General features: G+C 35.7%; 2 protein-coding genes across 2 annotated transcripts; both read left to right on the top strand.

Annotated features, from left to right (window-relative positions):
- The first annotated feature begins 1,653 nt into the window (after positions 1 to 1,653).
- LOC133327654 (putative metabolite transport protein YyaJ) lies at positions 1,654 to 8,932 on the top strand. The gene is made up of 11 exons (XM_061536176.1): positions 1,654 to 1,699; positions 1,766 to 2,008; positions 2,079 to 2,241; positions 4,032 to 4,210; positions 4,270 to 4,451; positions 4,519 to 4,730; positions 4,785 to 4,938; positions 5,631 to 5,742; positions 5,810 to 5,967; positions 8,691 to 8,820; positions 8,877 to 8,932. The coding sequence occupies exons 1-11, from the start codon at positions 1,654 to 1,656 to the stop codon at positions 8,930 to 8,932; spliced, it is 1,635 nt and encodes a 544-aa protein (XP_061392160.1).
- Positions 8,933 to 13,491: 4,559 nt separating this feature from the next.
- Positions 13,492 to 18,517, top strand: LOC133327652 (synaptic vesicle glycoprotein 2B-like). The gene is made up of 6 exons (XM_061536175.1): positions 13,492 to 13,540; positions 13,606 to 13,848; positions 13,921 to 14,083; positions 18,019 to 18,197; positions 18,251 to 18,432; positions 18,512 to 18,517. The coding sequence occupies exons 1-6, from the start codon at positions 13,492 to 13,494 to the stop codon at positions 18,515 to 18,517; spliced, it is 822 nt and encodes a 273-aa protein (XP_061392159.1).
- The last annotated feature ends 2,595 nt before the right edge of the window (positions 18,518 to 21,112 follow it).

Raw genomic sequence — 21,112 nt, 5'->3', positions numbered from 1 at the left:
GGCATAAAAATTTGCTGAGAGCCCACCAAGGCGTGGATTGTTGGAAACATAGTTTTCTGAGAGCCCATCAAGGCGTGGATTGTTGGAATAATAATTTTCTGAGAGCCCATCAAGGCGTGGATCGTTGGAATACTAATTTGCTGAGAGCCCACCAAGGCGTGGATTGTTGGAATAATAATTTGCCGAGAGCCCATCAAGGCGTGGATTGTTGGAATAAAAATTTTTTGATAGCCCATCAAGTCGTGGGTTGTTGGAATAATAATTTTTTGAGAGCCCATCAAGGATTGTTGGAATAATATTTTTCTGAGATCCCATTGGGGCGTGGGTTGTTGGAATAATAATTTTCTGAGAGCCCATCAAGGCGTGGATTTTTAAATAACATTTTTCTGAGAGCCCAGCAAGGCGTGGATTTTGTAAATAATATTTTTCTGAGAGCCCAGCAAGGCGTGGATTTTGTAAATAATATTTTTCTGAGAGCCCAGCAAGGCGTGGATTTTGTAAATAATATTTTTCTGAGAGCCCATCAAGGCGTGGATTGTTGGAATAATAATTTGCTGAGAGGCCATCAAGGCGTGGATTGTTGGAATAATAATTTTCTGAGAACCCATCAAGGCGTGGATTGTTGGAATAATAATTTTCTGAGAGCCCATCAAGACCTGGATTGTTGGAATAATAATTTTCTGAGAGCCCATCAAGGCGTGGATTGTTGGAATAATAATTTTCTGAGAGCCCATCAAGGCGTGGATTGTTGGAATAATAATTTTCTGAGAGCCCATCAAGGCGTGGATTTTTAGAATAATAATTCTCTGAGAGCCCATCAAGGCGTGATTTGTTGGAATAATAATTTGCCGAGAGCCCATCAAGGCGTGGATTGTTGGAATTATAATTTTCTAAGAACCCATCAAGTCGTGGGTTCTTGGAATAATAATTTTTTGAGAGCCCACCAAGGCGTGGATTGTTGGAATAATAGTTTTTTGAGAGCCCATCATGGCGTGGATTGTGTGGAACATGTGGTTCCGCCATGTTTTAATCAGTATTTTTACAACAAAAAGAACGTAATTTGGCATTTCGGGCTCTAACAGATACTTTTTTGAAGAACATTTTTAATAACTTTTTCTGATATTTTGACTAATCCCATCTACTGGCAAACACCATTTTAGTGACTGTTATTTAGCATTCAGGATTCCTGGTGAATAAAGAACTTCTTCCCAACAATTTTTCAAAGATCTTGTGGATGTAATTAGTCATTTCGGGTTCTCCTTAGGGGCGAAGATTTTAGCATCAATAATTGCGAATTTCATCAGCAGTAGAAAATCCAACATTACTATATGTGTGTGAATAGGAAATAAAACAAAACCTACATAAAATAAAAAAACCTACATACACACTATCAACATTGTGAAGTCATTGCCATGATTTTTTTACAATCCAATAAAATTTATGAAAGTAGATAAAACGCTGGATAAGAATATATTTTTTCAAGATACCAGACAAACTGGAAAATGTATGCCATTTAAATCAGTTAGATAGAAAACAGTAGCGAAAACGGTTCCAAACCCAAAAATCTAGCGGCAATCAAAATAAACTATTATTAACTTAACAATGAGATTTTATTAACAATAACAAATTAAAAAATAATAATAAAAATAAAAAATGGATTCCATACCAAACACTCCTGTAACGGAAGATGCTCCAAAAAGTAATAGTTATTGTTATGAAAAAAATTAATTATTAAAAAAAAATAATAAATTCAATTTTCCCAAAGTTTATCCCCTCAAAAAAAGTAATGATTATGGCCATGATTTCGAAACACCAGCGGATTATGAGACCGCCATACAGGTATGTGGGTTTGGGCGATTCAACATTATCCTACTACTGGCCGCCATACCAGCTATTATGGGATCAGTATTTGAAACTGCTGTTGTGTCATTTATTGTACCCAGTGCCGAATGTGATTTGAATTTAGATTTAGTTGATAAGGGCATATTGAATGGTATCACTTATGGAGGTAAAGTCCGAATAAAGATAATGTGGATTTTTTCAAAATAAAATTATTTGTTTGGATTTTCATTGTCTAGGTATGATTGTATCTGCTGTTGGATGGGGTTACCTTGCCGACTCCAAGGGTCGTAAAAATTTACTTATCTGGGGATTTCTGATCGACGTGATATGTGTTATCTGTGCAGCGATATCACAAAATGTTGTACAACTGATGCTGGCGAAATTTTTTGGCGGATTTGTGTAAGTAGATAATCATATCAAAATGAACGGGGTTTTGGAGGGCTGGATGGTTTCCACTATCCGAAAAGCTAAATATGTTTAATATCTAACTTATAAAAAGTAAAAAAGTCGCTAATTACATCGCCTTTCGTGAGGCCCAAAAAAAAAGGATCTTATATGGTACAAACAATAAACCACCACAATTAAAAATGACGATATATAAGTGCCTTCAAAATGTCAAAGCATGGACGTACTTCGAACATTTTCGAAAGATAAGTTTCCCTCTCTCCAGTAAACCTAAATTCTAAACTACTGGCAATTCAATGGGAACATGTGTGTGCTCTGCCAAAACATGGACCTATTTCGAAAATGTTCTGCAAATATGTTTTCCAGTCCGCCAAGAACGCGGAATTCCAAGCCACATTTAATTCGGTGTAAAAATACGGTCTCTAATATAACGCAAATGGAAGCTGTGCTGGAAAATAGGAATTCGGCTAGAAAAGGCGCCACGCAGATGAAAATGGCAACATTAAATAAGCAAGGACCCCAACCACTGCACAATATTACAGGGGGCGTACTTTCTAGGCAATGATAGATGGTAGCCCCATCACCTTGGACAGATTACAGCAGACCAATCATCGACTTACCTGTAGTAGGAAACATATACTTTGTTGAAGCCATATGTTCACAAGATGAGTAACAGGAAAAAAAATTCCAAAATGTGGGAAGCACTAGGTTGCTCCTTTTTTTAAGAATTTGAATCAAAACTTTGCAAAAGATTTCGATTTTTATGGTGAATTCATACGAAAATCAGAAGAAAACTGTGTGAAGTTGCCCACAAATTCGAAAAGTTTTGTCGGATCTAGAGAGAAATTTTTGAAGAACATTCCTTCCATTCCATGTGCAGTTTACTGGGGAAGTAATCTAAAAACCATTACAGAATCTCGGAAAACCCCTGATATTAGAACCCTGTGGTGGAGTCCATAACTACGTAATGGACAAGTATTTAGAGTTGCGAGAACGCCAAAACACGTTAGGGACTGTATCATACGCAATATTCTGGTTTGGTTGAGACCTCGTGTTCAAGTTCAAGTTTATTAATTCAATTCATTAATACAATTTATATATGACTTATGTCTAACAAAAGCTCTTAAGGGCTACTTAAAACTACTTAGCATACTAATATTTATCTAAGTTTAACTCATTAATACATATATATGTGCATAATGTATGCATCATATCGCTAACACCAGAAATTAAATTTCATTATATGTAATTGAGACCTCGTGAAAAATAGATAGCTATACATTATGCTGGAAATTAGTTTCTTGAGTTTCGTTCTTAATTTTTTATTTTGATGATTTATCCACTGGAGCTTGTTCTACGTTATGAAACTGCCATCTATCGTAACCTAGATTCAACGCCTTCTTAGAATTTGTACAGTGGTTGGGGTCCTTGCCTATTTTAGTGTTGCCATTTTCTTCTGGGTGGCGCTATCTCCGGACATATCTCTTTGCTGTTGATGCCAACGTTGGTTATTAGATTGTCAGAGGACTTCGGGTTTATTTCATATGGAGGGGATTTTTTTTCAAACATTTTAATGCATTTTCCCTCTTCTGTTGGGATGCACTACGCCACTAAGTTTTTTTGATGATGAATCTGCAGATTTTATATACTCGGTACTTTTTTCAAATCCATTGATTTCGTATGACATCTGACCATCTTTATTTTGTTATTATTCAGCTAGTCCAATATTCTTGTTACCCAGTCATCAATTTATTTTTTTTCAACTCCTTTTCTACAATTTTTAGCATTTGTGGCCCCTTTGCTGTTCTAATTTCATATTTATCCGAATTCCATGGCAGCAATCGTCGTCCACAGGTTATGATGATTGTTGGCATTATGTTTATGATATCGAATATTATATTACCGATATTGGCAATGTCGATACTACCCAAAGATTGGAGTTTTCAAATATTCAATATGAAATGTAAGTTAAAGTCCTCCAATCATAAACAAATATAATTTTTAATTATAATCTCCTAACAGTTGTTTCTTGGAAAATATTTATTGCCATTTGTGGAATACCCAGTTTGTTGGGTAGCCTACTTTTGTGTCTTCTACCAGAAAGTCCACGTTTTCTAATGTCCAATGGAAGGAATTCTGAGGCAATGGAAGCATTTAAAATGATGTATGCCTATAATAAGGGTAAGCCGAGAGAGACATTTCCGGTGAGTAAATTTTAAATATTTCCAATCGTCCCCTAGAAATTAAAAAAAAAAAATATTTATATTTAAGATTAAAACCCTTGTGGAAGAGGTAAAGCAGAAAAGTCAATCGAAAGCCCCAACGACGTGTAGTATATCCACAATTGAAGTTGCTCCGAGTTTGGAAAGTAATGTGGACTCGAAATCCTCTAAAGAACCGAATAAGTTTCGCTTACTATGTTCAAAGAGAAATTTGTGGTTATGCATTGTTGTCTGTTTAATGCAATTTTTTGTTTTACTTGGGTAAGTTAAAGAGTTCGGAATTATTCGAAACGAATTAATATTTTTAATTTCAAGACTAAATACCATGCGTCTTTGGTTGCCACAACTATTTGCATCCCTAAATGAATATGAACATATATCTTCGGAAGCTACCAGTATGTGTACTATTCTGGAATATAGTGTCAATAAAACGGAAATTGTGAAACATGTTGTGGAAGAGTGCAGGGTGGTAAGTATTCTTTAATAAATCCACGCCTCAGTTGGCCCTTGAAAAATATTCTTTAATAAATCCACGCCTCAGTTGGCCCTTGAAAAATATTCTTTAATACATCCACGCCTGAGATGGCCCTTGGAAAAATATTCTTTAATACATCCACGCCTCAGTTGGCCCTTGAAAAAAATATTCTTTAATACATCCACGCCTCAGTTGGCCCTTGAAAAATATTCTTTAATAAATCCACGCCTCAGTTGGCCCTTGAAAAATATTGTTTAATAAATCCACGCCTCAGTTGGCCCTTGTTAAATATTCTTTAATAAATCCACGCCTCAGTTGGCCCTTGAAAAATATTCTTTAATAAATCCACGCCTTAGATGGTCCTTGAAAAAATATTCTTTAATAAATTCACGCCTTAGATGGTCCTTGAAAAAAATATTCTTTAATAAATCCACACCTTAGATGGTCCTTGAAAAAAATATTCTTTAATAAATCCACGCCTTAGATGGTCTTTGAAAAGAATATTCTTTAATAAATCCACGCCTTAGATGGTCCTTGAAAAAAATATTTTTTAATAAATCCACGCCTTAGATGGTCCTTGAAAAAAATATTTTTTAATAAATCCACGCCTTGGTCCTAAAAAATCCAAACCATTAAAAAGGGTCCTTAAAAAACAAATACTAATTTTTCTCAAAAATTTATTTCAGGTCATTACTCCAGCCACATATACCAATAATATTATCGTAGCCTCTGTGGGTTTGGTAACCTATCTGATAGCTGGAAGTCTGGTGAATGCCATTGGCAATAAACAAATGCAAAGTAAATACATCAAAACCCCTATCTTCCTCTATTTCAAACAAAATTGAAATATAATTGTTCCTCTCAGTTATAGGTTTATCTTGTGCCGGTGTATGTGGCATTGGCCTCTATTGGTCCTCGTCTTCGGTGGCCACCTTAATAATATCATCACTGTATGTTGCACTGTGTAGTATGGCAAATACATCAGCTGTTGGTGCTTCGGCAAATTTATTTCCAACTTCATTACTATATTATACAAATTGAAAATCATATTATTATTTTTATACCCTACACAACTATGTTGTCAGGGTATTATAGCTTTGTGCAGCCCCAAAAGTTTGTAACGCCGCGAAATATTGGTCCTAGACCCACCTTTAAGTATACCGATCGTCATATCTTGACTAGCTGAGTCGATCTAGACATGTGTGTCCGTCCGTCCGTCCGTCCGTCCGTCTGTCCATTATAATTTGTAAACACGATACAGGCCACAGTTATGGACCAATCTTCACGAAATTTTGCATGTAGGATGGGTTCTGGCCAATGAAGACCCCTATTGTTTTCGGAAAAGATCGGTTAATATTTAGGGGATGAAATGGACCAAATACTAAATTTTTGTCGGTTTTTCTGGTCGCTCCAGAGGCCGCAATTATGGCCCAAACACCGCGAATTTTTGCATGGAGAAGGGGATCGGGCCAGAGAATAAACATGCATGTTTTGATAAAGATCGGTCAATATTTAGCGGGTCAAAAGGACCCAGACTTTTGTGTGAAAAATGATAAAATTTGTATTCTATGGCATATATATTTACTCCTGGAGGATGAAGACCCCAGGAGTTGATAGCACATCCAAGAGGAGTGGTTGGCCTTTAAATTGATACCAAATATAGTGATGTATCTACTCAGATGTGGGAGTTACAGTCAAATATTTACAGGTGCTTACGTATTCAGATATTATTTAGTAACCCATTACCACATTAGAGGGAGAAATATCGCGCTGATGGCTTTGAAATTTTTCATGAAGTTCCAGTTATGGTCAAGAACAACGCCTATAATTTTCGGTGATGATCAGATTAAAATTTTGGGATGAAATGGAACGAAAACATAATTTTTTGTGTTTTCGAGTAGAGTATAATCCGAAAATCACAACACAACCCACCGTGAAGGTAATCTGGACAAGTAATTAGAAGGACTGTACTGAATATTCGAAAAAAGTAAGGAAGAGGTGTTGTTAACCTCTAATCGGACAAGAGGGGGCAAATATCACGAAATATTACTCAGACTCGGAATAAACATCCTCAGAAAGTTAGAGTTCGTGGTAGTTGTGTAGGGTATCGTATGGTCGGCCCCGTCCGACTATACTGCTCCGCTCCTCAGAAAGTTAGAGTTGTCAGGGTATTATAGCTTTGTGCAGCCCCAAATGTTTGTAACGCCGCGAAATATTGGTCCTAGACCCACCTTTAAGTATACCGATCGTCATATCTCGACTAGCTGAGTCGATCTAGACATGTGTGTCCGTCCGTCCGTCTGTCCATTATAATTTGTAAACACGATACAGGCCACAGTTATGGACCAATCTTCACGAAATTTTGCATGTAGGATGGGTTCTGGCCAATGATGACCCCTATTGTTTTTGGAAAAGATCGGTTAATATTTAGGGGATGAAATGGACCAAATACTAAATTTTTGTCGGTTTTTCTGGTCGCTCCACAGGCCGCAATTATGGCCCAAACACCGCGAATTTTTGCATGGAGAAGGGGATCGGGTCAGAGAATAAGCATGCATGTTTTGATAAAGATCGGTCAATATTTAACGGGTCAAATGGACCCTGACTTTTGTGTGAAAAATGACAAAATTTGTATTCTATGGCATACATATTTACTCCTGGAGGATGTAGACCCCAGGAGTTGATAGCATATCCAAGAGGAGTGGTTGGCCTTTAAATTGATACCAAATATAGTGATGTATCTACTCAAATGTGGGAGTTACAGTCAAATATTTACAGGTGCTTACGTATTCAGATATTATTCAGTAACCCATTACCACATTAGAGGGAGAAATATCGCGCTGATGGCTTTGACATTTTTCATGAAGTTCCAGTTATGGTCAAGAACAACGCCTACAATTTTCGGTGATGATCAGATTAAAATTGGGGATGAAATGGACCAAATACTAAATTTTTGTCGGTTTTTCTGGTCGCTCCACAGGCCGAAATTATGGCCCAAACACCGCGAATTTTTGCATGGAGAAGGGGATCGGGTCAGAGAATAAGCATGCATGTTTTGATAAAGATCGGTCAATATTTAGCGGGTCAAATGGACCCTGACTTTTGTGTGAAAAATGACAAAATTTGTATTCTATGGCATACATATTTACTCCTGGAGGATGTAGACCCCAGGAGTTGATAGTATATCCAAGAGGAGTGGTTGGCCTTTAAATTGATACCAAATATAGTGATGTATCTACTCAAATGTGGGAGTTACAGTCAAATATTTACAGGTGCTTACGTATTCAGATATTATTCAGTAACCCATTACCACATTAGAGGGAGAAATATCGCGCTGATGGCTTTGACATTTTTCATGAAGTTCCAGTTATGGTCAAGAACAACGCCTACAATTTTCGGTGATGATCAGATTAAAATTTTGGGATGAAATGGACCGAAAACATAATTTTTTGTGTGTTTTCGAGTAGAGTATAATCCGAAAATCACAACACAACCCACCGTGAAGGTAATCTGGACAAGTAATTAGAAGGACTGTACTGAATATTCGAAAAAAGTAAGGAAGAGGTGTTGTTAACCTCTAATCGGACAAGAGGGGGCAAATATCACGAAATATTACTCAGACTCGGGATAAACATCCTCAGAAAGTTAGAGTTCGTGGTAGTTGTGTAGGGTATCGCATGGTCGGCCCCGTCCGACTATACTGCTCCGCTCACTGGTTTTAATTTAAATTTGGCATTTTTTATTACAGAACAATAATTGTTTCTATGGCAATGATGCTCGGCCGTATTGGTTCAATATTGGGTAATGTGCTGTTTCCAATATTTATGTCACTGGGTTGTATACCACCGTTTGTTATGGTCGGAGCTGTTTTATTTAGTAAGTTTGTTCTGAAGGTTTATATATTAAAATTGAGAAATGATTTTCTTTTTCAGTTGGTTGCATATTGGCGGCAATATTACCGAATACTAGTAAATTGGAACTTAAATGAATTGTTGTAACGGAAATTAATTTGTTATGAACAAAAAAGTTAAATAAATAAAGAAAAGCAACATGAAACATTTTATGCCTAGGAAAATTCACAGTTATTTTAAGTTCAGTGTGTTTGCCAAATCACCGAATTCGTCATCGAGCTCTGTTTCGTATAGAGAAACATTTCGATCGTGGTAAATTGGATCACCGAATTCGATCGTAATTTATTTTGTCTACAACTTTTTTTTACATAGCTGTAAACATATGACACTAAGAAATTTGAAGAAAAAGATAATGTCAAAATAAGTTTTTGTGATCAAAATATGTTATTTCTTAGAAATTTATATCATTTTTGTGTGTTAAAATATATGTGTACAAATATATTACACATTGTATTATGAAGTGAGTGATTTTAACTTATTGTGGTTTTAACATCCATAGATTTAAAAGACGTTTTCATCTGTCAAGAGAATCATTTAAATATGTTGTTGAATAAATAAATTTGTCTTAGCACATTTCGACATTCTCTTTCTGCTGTGTAATCACTTTGTTGACTTTTTTTTTTTTTTTGAAGCGGATATTAGGGGAATATCTTTTTTTCTTGGTTACCCGGTTATTTGACCAGGAAGTTCGGGTACCGGTACAAGGTTCTACGGACCAGGTTAATATAAAATGGTGTTTATCTGTCCATAGGAAAAAGTCTTAAAACCCCGGCCGAAGGCCGCCCACCCCCGAAACTATTCTATTTAAAAGGATATTCTGTCGCGTAGCCGGTGTAGGTATCTGAGGAAGTCTTAAATCCCCGGCCGAAGGTCGGCCACGCCCAAAATTATACTATTTAAAAAAATAATCTGTCGCGTAGCCGTTGTAGGTATCTGTACATAGTAGGAAGAATTAAATCCCGGGCCGAAGTCCGGCCACTCCCAAAATTATTCTATTTAAAGGAATATTCTGTGGCATAGCCGGAGTAGGTATATGTCCATAGGAGGAAGTCTTAAATCCCGGGCAGAAGGCCGGCCAGCTACAAAAAAACTTTCCTACGTGACAGAATATAGAAAGAATTTCCTTGTTTTTGTAGGGTTCTAAGGCCCATACCTTTTAATCCACAACAAATATAGCAACATATCGCAAACTGTAGTCTATCATTTTAGTCAGGATTGTAGAGGGACCATAATGGACCCAAGTTCGACTTTTAAGGGGTTAAAATCCGTAGAACTTCGAGTAGAAACAATTCGATGCCGAAGTACTCGATTTCGACTGCGGTGATTTGGCCCCAGAAACCACTCGAAACTAATTGGATCGTGTGTGAACTAATAATGTAAGATCGACATGTGACATATCGTGAGATAGAGGCATCCTTGTACATTTTTCAACCAGCATAAATTCGATTATGCATGAACTGCTGGTCATACGATGGATCAAATCGGTCGTGTCGATTGATGCGATGACTTTTTGAAAATAAAAAGAGGTTTTCTAAGTTCGTCGTACATGACTATATAAATATAAGTCTATGGGCACGAAACAAAACTGGGTCTCATGTGACGAATTTCCTCTTGAACTAAGTAGGGCGAAACACCAAAATTTGTGCCGGAAAAAAATGTTGACCGGCCATTGGAATTGGTAGGTTAACCACCATAGATCATCCAATGAATTCTTTAATTACCGCACATCAAGAAAAAATGTTTGCTGAACGATTTTCATAGCAGTAGCGTTCATACCTCATGTTTCAAATGTAGTGGATATGAATATGTCTCAAACGGAGTGGGAAAAGAGTTTCGACGATGGTTGCTTTGATATTGACACGTTATTGGGAATATCTAAAGAGGTGGACCAAAGGTGGCCTCTTTTCAATTAACTTCAAATAAAATTTACGTATCATATCATGACATAATAAGGTTTGGTAAAATTCGATATTGCGAAGTTTGTGGGAAACAAAAAATTTTTAATCCTATGGTGTAAATTCTGGGAAACCTTGATTCGGAAAGACGCGGCAGAGGACCTGCTGGACACTAATCAGTCAAGAGAGTACAAATATTGCGAAATATTTCCCAGGCTCGGAATAGAGATTCGTAGAAACTAAGAGCTCAAAAAAATATATGGGAGCTATATCTAAATCTGAACCGATTTTCACGAAACCTTTATATAGGGAGATATACCTAAATCGGAACCGATTTTCAAGAAATTTTACACACTTCATTCTAGACTCATGTCAATTCGCTATGCCAAATTTCGTGGAAATCGAAAGATACATAGGGACTATGGTACACCATTTACATTAAATCGGACGAAAATATATATATAAATAAATATATATATATAAATCTGAACCGATTTTTCCCAATTTCAATTGGGTTCGTCCTTGGGCCAAATAGACGAGCTGTGCCAAATTTCATCCAATTCGGATCATAAATGCGACCTGTACTTTGTTTACAATTTAACATGGACAAACAGACATGCATAAATCGTCTCAGAAAAACTAATTTATAGACTCCAAGTCTTAATTTGCTCTCAGAAAAGATATTTTAATAACTCCACGCCTTAATGGGCCCTCAGAAAAATATGATCTAAAAAATCAACGTCTTAATGGGCTCTCGGAAAAATATTATTTAAGAAATTCACGCTTTAATAGGCTCTCGGATACTATTTTCTAAAAAATACACGCTTTAACACGCTCTCGGAAAATAATATTTAAAAAAGCCACGGCTTAATGAGCTATCAGAAAAATGCTATTTAAAAATCCACGTTTTAATGGGCTTTGGGAAAAATATTGTTTTAAAATCCACGATTTTTTAATTATTCTTTCTGCGATCCCATTAAGGCTTGGCTTTTTTTAAATTGTTTGTCTCCTGAGAGCCCATTAAGGCGTGGATTTTTTACAACGTTGTGTGGTTAATTTCGTGAAAATCGGTTCAGATTTATATACAGCTCCTATATATACTTTCGTCCGATTTAATGTAAATGGTGTACCAAAGTCCCTATATACCATTCGATTCACACAAAATTTGGCATAGCGTGCCGAATTAAGTCCCGAATGATGTGTAATTGTTTTTGTATAAATTCAGACATAGCCCATATATATTTTCGATCGGCTTCATGTCTGTCATCGGTTTCAAAAAAATCAACGAGTATCCGATTGAGATTTGCTTTAAATCTATCCATCCAAATGAAGAGTTTAGTATAGGTTAGAATAGAATATAAACTAAAAATTATTTTGCTAAAAATACAAACACACACACTAGCAACGTTGTAAAGTCAATGGCATGATTTTTTTACAATGCAATAAAAGGTATGAAAGTTAATAAAACGCTGGATAAGAAAGATATTAGGCGAACTGGAAAAAATATGCCATTTACATCAGTTAGATAGAAAACGGTAGCTAAAACAGTTCAAAATCCAGAAATCTGCGGCAATCAAAAGAAACTATTATTATCTTAACAATGTAATTTACTTCACAACAACAGAATTAAACCAGTGAGCGGAGCAGTATAGTCGGACGGGGCCGACCATACGATACCCTACACAACTACCACGAACTCTAACTTTCTGAGGATGTTTATTCCGAGTCTGAGTAATATTTCATGATATTTGCCCCCTCTTGTCCGATTAGAGGTCAACAACACCTCTTCCTTACTTTTTTCGAATATTCAGTACAGTCCTTCTAATTACTTGTCCAGATTACCTTCACGGTGGGTTGTGTTGTGATTTTCGGATTATTCTCGACTCGAAAACACACAAAAAATTAAGTTTTCGGTCCATTTCATCCCAAAATTTTAATCTGATCATCATCGAAAATTGTAGGCGTTGTTCTTGACCATAACTGGAACTTCATGACAAATTTCAAAGCCATCAGCGCGATATTTCCCCCTCTAATGTGGTAATGGGTTACTAAATAATATCTGAATACGTAAGCACCTGTAAATATTTGACTGTAACTCCCACATCTGAGTAGATACATCACTATATTTGGTATCAATTTAAAGGCCAACCACTCCTCTTAGATATGCTATCAACTCCTCGGGTCTACATCCTCCAGGAGTAAATATATATGCCATAGAATACAAATTTTGTCATTTTTCACACAAAAGTCAGGGTCCATTTGACCCGCTAAATATTGACCGATCTTTATCAAAACATGCATGCTTATTCTCTGGCCCGATCCCCTTCTCCATGCAAAAATTCGCAGTGTTTAGGCCATAATTGCGGCCTCTGGAGCGACCAGAAAAACCGACAAAAATAATGTTTTTGGTCCATTTCATCCCCTAAATATTAACCGATCTTTTCCAAAAACAATAGGGGTCTTCATTGGCCAGAACCCATCCTACATGCAAAATTTCGTGAAGATTGGTCCATAACTGTGGCCTGTATCGTGTTTACAAATTATAATGGACAGACGGACGGACGGACGGACGGACGGACGGACACACATGTCTAGATCGATTCAGCTAGTCGAGATATGACGATCGGTATACTTAAAGGTATGTCTAGGACCAATATTTCGCGGCGTTACAAACATTTGGGGCTGCACAAAGCTATAATACCCTGACAACATAGTTGTGTAGGGTATAAAAAGAAACAAAAATGGCGTCCATACCAAATACTCCCGTAACGATGGAAAATGCTCCAAAAAGTAATAGTTATTATTATTAAAAAAATGAATTATTAAAAAATAAATAAATTCAATTTTTCCCAAAGTATATCCCACCAAAAAACTTAATGGTTATGACCTTGATTTTGAAACACCAGCCGATTATGAGACCGCCATAAAGGTATGTGGTTTTGGGCGATTCAACATTATCCTACTTCTGGCCGCCATACCAGCCACTATGGGAACAGTATTTGAAACTGCTGTAGTATCATTTATTCTACCCAGTGCCGAATGTGATTTGAATTTAGATTTAGTTGATAAGGGCATATTGAATGGCAGCACTTATGGAGGTAAAGTCTGAATAAAGATAATCCTAATTTATTTTTTAAATAAAATTATTTGTATGAATTTTCATTGTATAGGTATGATTGTATCTGCCGTTGCATGGGGTTATCTATCCGACACCAAGGGTCGTAAGAATTTACTTATCTGGGGATTTCTAATCGATGCGATATGTGCTATCTGTGCAGCGATATCTCAAAGTATTCTACAACTGATGCTGGCAAAATTTTTTGGCGGATTTATGTAAGTAAATTGTTGACGGAAATTGTTGAGGGGGGAAATGCATTTCAATATTTTCCACAATCCCCGAAAATATGTCCAATAACACATAGAAAATCATGAATAATAATCTAGCCTTTACCATCAGGTGGAGCGTATATGGGAAATTACAAAATTCTTTTAAAATTCCATTAAAAAAATTTGAAAATTTTTTTTGCGAGCACATTTATGATTTTTGGTACATAGGTTAAGAAAAATATGCTGATTCGAAATCTGTTCGCGTTCACAAATTCGGATGCTGCGCACAAAAGTTATAGCGGTTTTAAATCTTGTATTTCAAATTTAAATTAAATAGATTTCTATTCGTTGTAATTCGCGAATTTCTTCACAAATGCTTAAACACCATTGTTTTTTTTTGCATACTAGTCAAATCACACTGAAATACGGTTTAATAGTCGCGAAAAACAAATAGAAACATGCATATATCGGAAAATAAAATAAATTAATTTTTGAATTAAAACAATTTTTTTTTTTTTTTTGAATTTTCAATTTTTTTAGTATGGTTAAGAGGATACGGTTTTGCCTTAATCTTCTAAAATATACGACGCTTTCTTCTGCAAATTCTTTTAGATGATTGTTAAATATCGGTAGATTCATCTGATAAGAGTTTCGACGTCATTAATGGCTAAATATATTGCACTTACAATATATAAAAATGATCAATATTGAAAAGCTTGCAATTCGCGAATTAGTTGAAATCAGTTGATGCGCATGCGATTTTCGTATAAACCGAATCAATGTCTTTCAATAATTATGGATTTTTCGATGTTTAATATAGCGGTCAAAGTGTGCCACTCGATGCACTTTACTATGCAAAAACCCTAAAAATGGCTAAAAATCACGCAACGTGCATAGGATTTTTATGCGCATCCGATTTCAGTAATCTCCTATGAAAATACACAAAAGGACACCTATTTTAAAAGGATCGGTTAAGAACCGCGGATGTGCCTCCACAATCAATTTTGGATAAAATACGCATATTATTCGCGTATCGATGTATTTTTGACCTATTTCCACACAGTTTCGCGAATTTGACAATACAAGCATAAATGCATGTAAAATTAATTCGAAGAAAACCGCGATTATTTACGCGAATTTGTCAAAATAAGTTTTTGCAGTTTTTCCCACATTCAAGGTACCTATATCCGCCGTTTTATTGGGCGGAATTGAACATGGATGGGCTCATTAGATCCGGCACGAAAAAAAACTAAAATCACGCGGGGTTCCACGGAATTTGAATGGACTTTCTTAATTCTAGACTCAAAAAATATGTTTTTTATAAAAATTTACGCACCAAATTTTCATCTTTGGCACCCAATTGCAAAGAAGCTACAGTGAGCACATTCATGAGATATACACTAAACGAAGCAGAATCACGAGTTCTACAATCCTATAATTAGTTTATTCTATTATCTGGATGCGCATCCAAATTATAAGAAAAATTCAAAAAACACCGAAAATCCGGCTTCAAAATGTCAGCATCCATTTTGGGTGGATGCAGTGATTATATCGAAAAATCATACATTAGAACCATATTGTCCATGGGGTATTCTGCAACTTAGTCACTGATCACATGTGCGTGCGTTGTGTAGTTTAGCCACAAATCGGGAACGAACACAAAAAAACTCGTTGGCTTCAACACATTTTCACCCATTTTTTTTACATTACCACCATCACAGCTTCCACGCAACTTATTATTTATTACCAAATTTTTTAAGATTTTGACAAGAACACTTCATTTTATAGAATTGAATTTAAATTATATGCAATATGTTCATATTTCGCGAGTTATAACCTTGCAAACCTCAGCTTCAAGGAATTTAAAAGATTTTTGTAATTTCCCATATATCAATTTGTCATTCTGTTTGCAACATCTGAAAAGATTCATCGGAGACCACACAAAAAATATATATTCTAAATTTGAATTAAAATCTATGACGAATTCAAATCTACAGGAGCAGAGCTGAATGCTACCGAACGCGTTCACAGGTTGCAAATAGCCACGGACAATCAGTGGGTCCTGGGGGAGAGTCTCGTAGCAAATGAAAGAGTGCATATGGTCTCAGGACTGACGAGGTGGGAATGGCCCTCCAAATATCCAATTGTCAGGTCACGCCTTTCCTGAGTGACCTCCCAAAGGCCAGGGGTGCTAGGTGACTTGGGCCCATCGGTGTTTACGGTTTGCTGGTCAGGGTCCCTACTGTATTCGAACGGAGTCCTGTTGATACCTGGGCGACTTAACAAGTTTTTCGAGCTTAGTTGCCGAGTTCTCACTTAACAAAACTTCTATGAAGCTGACTTTTAAAATCCCACCCCCCTTCAAAAAATATAAATGTTACAGATTGCAATTTTTTCACTTGTTGTTGTAGCTGTCTTGGCACCCTCTGTCTCGAACTCCACAAGGTCAGAGAAAAAGCTTATCAAACGATGACGACCAATGCTAACCTACTGGATCATTATTTTCTTTAATTGAAGCCGATTGCTCTCGATGACGGCAATCCTAAAAAAGGACCTTTTTCTCGACCTTATTGAGGAAACCGGCTCCCTCCGCCTTATTCAGGAGGGTATGCCGAAGAAGCAAAAGAGGATGAAGATCCAAACTCCATCTCCACGATATTTAGAAAAGTCTCGGACTTTTGAGGCAGTTGGCATTAGAGATTGCTGATGACTCTCCCATCGAAACGATGGACAAATCACACACATAAGAAACTGCCAAACACAGAAACGCCAATGATTCGATCACTGACAAGGAATTCCTTCAAATTAAGAGGAATATACAAATTCAATTTGAAGTTTTTGCGGAACTATCAGAATGATATTGCGAGTGACTTCTTAATAGATAAAATTCTTACGTCACCTGCGCAGTCGTAACTAACGAAAGAGCACTGGTATGTCCAATAACTACTGACTTTACCCCTAACTTGTTCGTAGCAACCTGCATCGTCCCCGAAAGGTGCAAAAGGCGTGACAAGGACTTCATCAGAGGTGAATAGCACAGCACGGTCTCATCCCGAACCTAGGGAAATTTTTGGAGACAATAGATAAATCAAACTACTTACAAACCAACAATTCTGCGGATCACAAAAGACGCGTCCCAACAAATGCTTATATCGAAGCAATTTATGCAAATGCGTATTTAAACCTCCAAGTCCCCGGAATGTCGAAGTACGGTGGGAAAATTAAACTAAAAATTTCTGTAACCTTGAATGATAGGAGACAGCGCCACCCAGTAATCGAAAAACCATGAGATAATCTCGATATTATCTCCCTTGATATTAGAGTCCTGGGGTGGTGTCCATGAATATAAGTACCACGCAATGGACAAGTATTCGGAGTTACCAAAACGCCAAATCACGTTACGCACAGTAATATATTCAATGGCCTGATTGAGACCTCGAGACATATAGAATGGACCTTCTTGAGTTGTGTTCTTAATTTTTTTTAAATTTTGATGATTTGTCCGATGTAGCTTCTTCTAAGTGATGGGGCTTCCATCTATCGTCACATAGATACATCACCTTCTTGAATTACGTGCAATGGTTATGGCTCTTGCTAATTTAAGTCTTGGTATTTTCCTCTGGGTGGCGCTATTTCCTGCCATACATATTTTGTGTTGGTGCCAATGTTGGTTATTAGATTGTCAGAGAGCTTTAAATTTACTTCATTTTTAAATATTCGAAAATCACTTTGAAAGGATTTTTCCTCCTCTGCTGGAATGCACTGCGCCACTATCTTTATTAATGAATATGCAGAAGTTATATACTCTGCACTTTTTTCAAATCTATTGATTTCCTATAACATCTGACAATGGTTCTTTTATTATTATCTAGTTGGTCCAATATTCTTTTTACTCTGTCATTCATTCATAAGTTATCATCATATTTTCTTCATTTTTTCAGAATTTGTGGACCATTTGCTATTCTAATTTCGTATTTATCTGAATTTCATGGCACCAATCGTCGCCCACAGGTGATGATGATTATTGGCACTATGTTTATGATATCAAATATTATATTACCGATATTGGCAATGACGATACTGCCCAAAGATTGGAGTTTTCAAATATTCAATATGAAATGTAAGTTGAAGTCCTTTAAAAGCAATAACTTTTTTAAAATATTTTCTTATCAGTTGTTTCTTGGAAAATATTCATTGCCATTTGTGGAATACCCAGTTTGTCGGGTAGTCTACTTTTGTGTCTTCTACCCGAAAGTCCACGTTTTCTAATGTCAAAGGGAAGAAATTCTGAGGCAATGGAAGCATTTAAAATGATGTATGCCTATAATAAGGGTAAACCGAGGGAGACGTTTCCGGTGAGTTACATTCAAATAATTTCAATCGCCCCTAGAATTTTCAAAAATCTTAAATATAAGATTAAAAGTCTTATGGAAGAAGTAAAGCAGAAAAGTCAATCGAAATCCTCGACTCCACGTAATATATCTACAATAGAAGTTGCTCAGAATTTGGAAAGTAATGTGGACTTGAAATGCCCTAAAGAACCGAACAAGTTTCGCTTACTCTGTTCAAAGAGAAATTTGTGGTTATGCATTGTTGTCTGTTTAATGCAATTTTTTGTTTTAATTGGGTAAGTTCGCAATTTTTCGACTATTTGAAAATTATTACAAAATTAATATTTTCATGTCAAGTTTAAATACTATGCGTCTTTGGTTGCCACAAATATTTGCATCCCTTAAGGAATATGAATATATATCTTCGGAAGCTACCAGTATGTGTACGATTTTAGAATATAGTGTCAATAAAACTGAAATTGTTAAAAATGTTGTGGAGGAGTGTGTGGTGGTAAGTAGAAATGTGTAATGATTTAAATAAAAATATTCGTTAGGGTCTAATTTTATTTTATTTCAGGTCATAAATCAAGCCACATATACCAATAATATTGTTGTGGCCTCTGTAGGTTTGGTTACCTATCTGATAGCTGGAAGTCTGGTGAATGTCATTGGCAATAAACAAATGCAAAGTAAATACCAAAATCCAATACATCCTATTACAAGAAAATAAATAAAACTCTATATTTTTTTCAGTTATTGGTTTATCATGTGCCGGTGTCTGCGGTATTTGCCTCTATTGGTCATCATCTTCGGTGGCCACCTTAATAATATCATCGTTGTATGTGGCACTGTGTGGTATGGCAAATACATCAGCTGTTGGTGCTTCGGCAAATTTATTCCCTACTTGTTTAAGGTAAATTATGTATAATGCTATAATAAAATGAATTATTAAAAATATTTGGGAATAATTTTTATTAAAAAAAAAAATAATTCGGAATTCGTTTTTTTTTTTAATTTTTTATGCAGGACACTAATTGTTTCAATGGCAATGATGGTTGGCCGTATTGGTTCGTTATTGGGTAATGTCTTGTTTCCAATATTTATGTCATTTGGTTGTATACCCCCATTTGTTATGGTCGGAGCTGTTTTATTTAGTAAGTTTATACTGAAGGATCTGCTATATATTAAAATTGGCAATATATTTTCTTTTTCAGTTGGTTGCATATGTGCGGCAATATTACCAAACACTAGTAAATTGGAACTTAAATGATTTTTTATAATATAGATAAATTTGTTATGAAATAAAAAATGAATGAAATAAATACAAGAAAAATTTTATGTATAGGGAAATACAATGGGTTGTGATCATGTTTAAACTGATAATGTAAGATCGCCATGTGAGATAAAGGGTATCCTTTAACATTTTTTCCACCAGTATAAATTCGAATTTGCATGAACTTTCATGCTTTCAATGGATATAATGTGTCGTGTTGATTGATCCGATGAAAACTTGAAACTATACCATCGGGCTGCTTAAAAAGAGGTTTATAATTTCTTCATAGTTGACGAATAATAAATCTAATTGTATGGACAGGAAACAAAAAAAAAAAAAACTATCGTCCATGTGTGGCTTTAAAAAAGAATCAAGTCTTTGATGACGTAGGGCGGTCAACTGTGAGCGGCACACCATATTTGTTTCGAGGGGTGGCCTCCCATAAATTAACTTCATATACAATTTACCAATATTCATCAAAGTCTAGAATAAATTGAGAACTCATAATATTAAATTTTGATTTTTTGTGAATTAGGTTGGTCGGACTTAATTTACATTCTTCGAGTATTATCTTCCCCGCCAGGTGAATTCGGACCAAAGACACTTGAGGTTTAAAATTCTTATTGTGATGAAAAGGCTACTATGTATATGTATGTAAAATGAGGTGTATTCAGTTTTTTGCAGTCTGTTTAGGTTCAAATATGGCGCTCATATATTTTCGACCGATTCCATACAAATATATAATTTAATCAATTTATATAAATGGAACACCAAGGTTTCTAAGTATGCCATGAAGTTTAGCATCCCGAAATTTTGCATGTAGGACGGATTCTGGTCAAAGAAGAGCGCTATTGTTGTTGATAATGTTCGGTTAATATTTGGTAGATAAAATGGATCAAAAAAAGAAAAATATATCGTGTTGGTTTTTTTCAGTTTTAAATCGGCTAATGCAAAATTCGTTATGAAATAAATGGTAATTTATGGATAAGGAAATTGTCTCATTTTTTGCTTGGACAAAGCTAATGCAATTCTACAGTACAAACAGATGAGCCCTAAAATTTAATCTGCGGAAATCATTTATCACAGAAAATGATTTCGGAGAAATATTCCATGAATAAATCTGTGAATTCTCGGATTATAAGATTTTATATAACTATATCAGTAGTGACAGTTCAGCATGGAGAAATACTGTAAGAGAACATAAGTTCGTACTGTTCAACAAATTATCATATCAGTAAAAAAATACCCATTTAATAGTACGTTTACATTGTACTGGATTTAGTTAACCCAGTGGGTTTAAATTGTAAATTCCATTGAATATATAAATCCCTATAAATTACAAAATGGCGATTATTCGCTTTACTTGCCACGTGTTTTATCGAACTAAACGAAAAATATAAGAAAATCTCGTTCATATGGTGTATGGTCCTA

The sequence above is a fragment of the Musca vetustissima genome, unplaced genomic scaffold (genome assembly GCF_032173495.1).
Source record: "Musca vetustissima isolate MV318-11 ecotype Yass unplaced genomic scaffold, APGP_CSIRO_Mvet_v1 utg12009, whole genome shotgun sequence".
NCBI classification, from domain to species: domain Eukaryota; kingdom Metazoa; phylum Arthropoda; class Insecta; order Diptera; family Muscidae; genus Musca; species Musca vetustissima.
The sequence above is the reverse complement of the archived record's forward strand: the minus strand, read 5'-3'. Positions and strand labels throughout refer to the sequence as shown.

Bases quoted from the DNA above. Each gene is read 5' to 3' on its own strand.
- LOC133327654 (XM_061536176.1), top strand. From the start codon at position 1,654: ATGGATTCCATACCAAACACTCCTGTAACGGAAGATGCTCCAAAAA. The intron at 1,700-1,765 runs GTAATAGTTATT...ATTTTCCCAAAG, and splicing joins AACGGAAGATGCTCCAAAAA to TTTATCCCCTCAAAAAAAGT. The intron at 4,731-4,784 runs GTAAGTTAAAGA...TTTAATTTCAAG, and splicing joins CAATTTTTTGTTTTACTTGG to ACTAAATACCATGCGTCTTT.
- LOC133327652 (XM_061536175.1), top strand. From the start codon at position 13,492: ATGGCGTCCATACCAAATACTCCCGTAACGATGGAAAATGCTCCAAAA. The intron at 14,084-18,018 runs GTAAGTAAATTG...TCATTTTTTCAG, and splicing joins AAATTTTTTGGCGGATTTAT to AATTTGTGGACCATTTGCTA. The intron at 18,198-18,250 runs GTAAGTTGAAGT...TTTTCTTATCAG, and splicing joins TCAAATATTCAATATGAAAT to TTGTTTCTTGGAAAATATTC.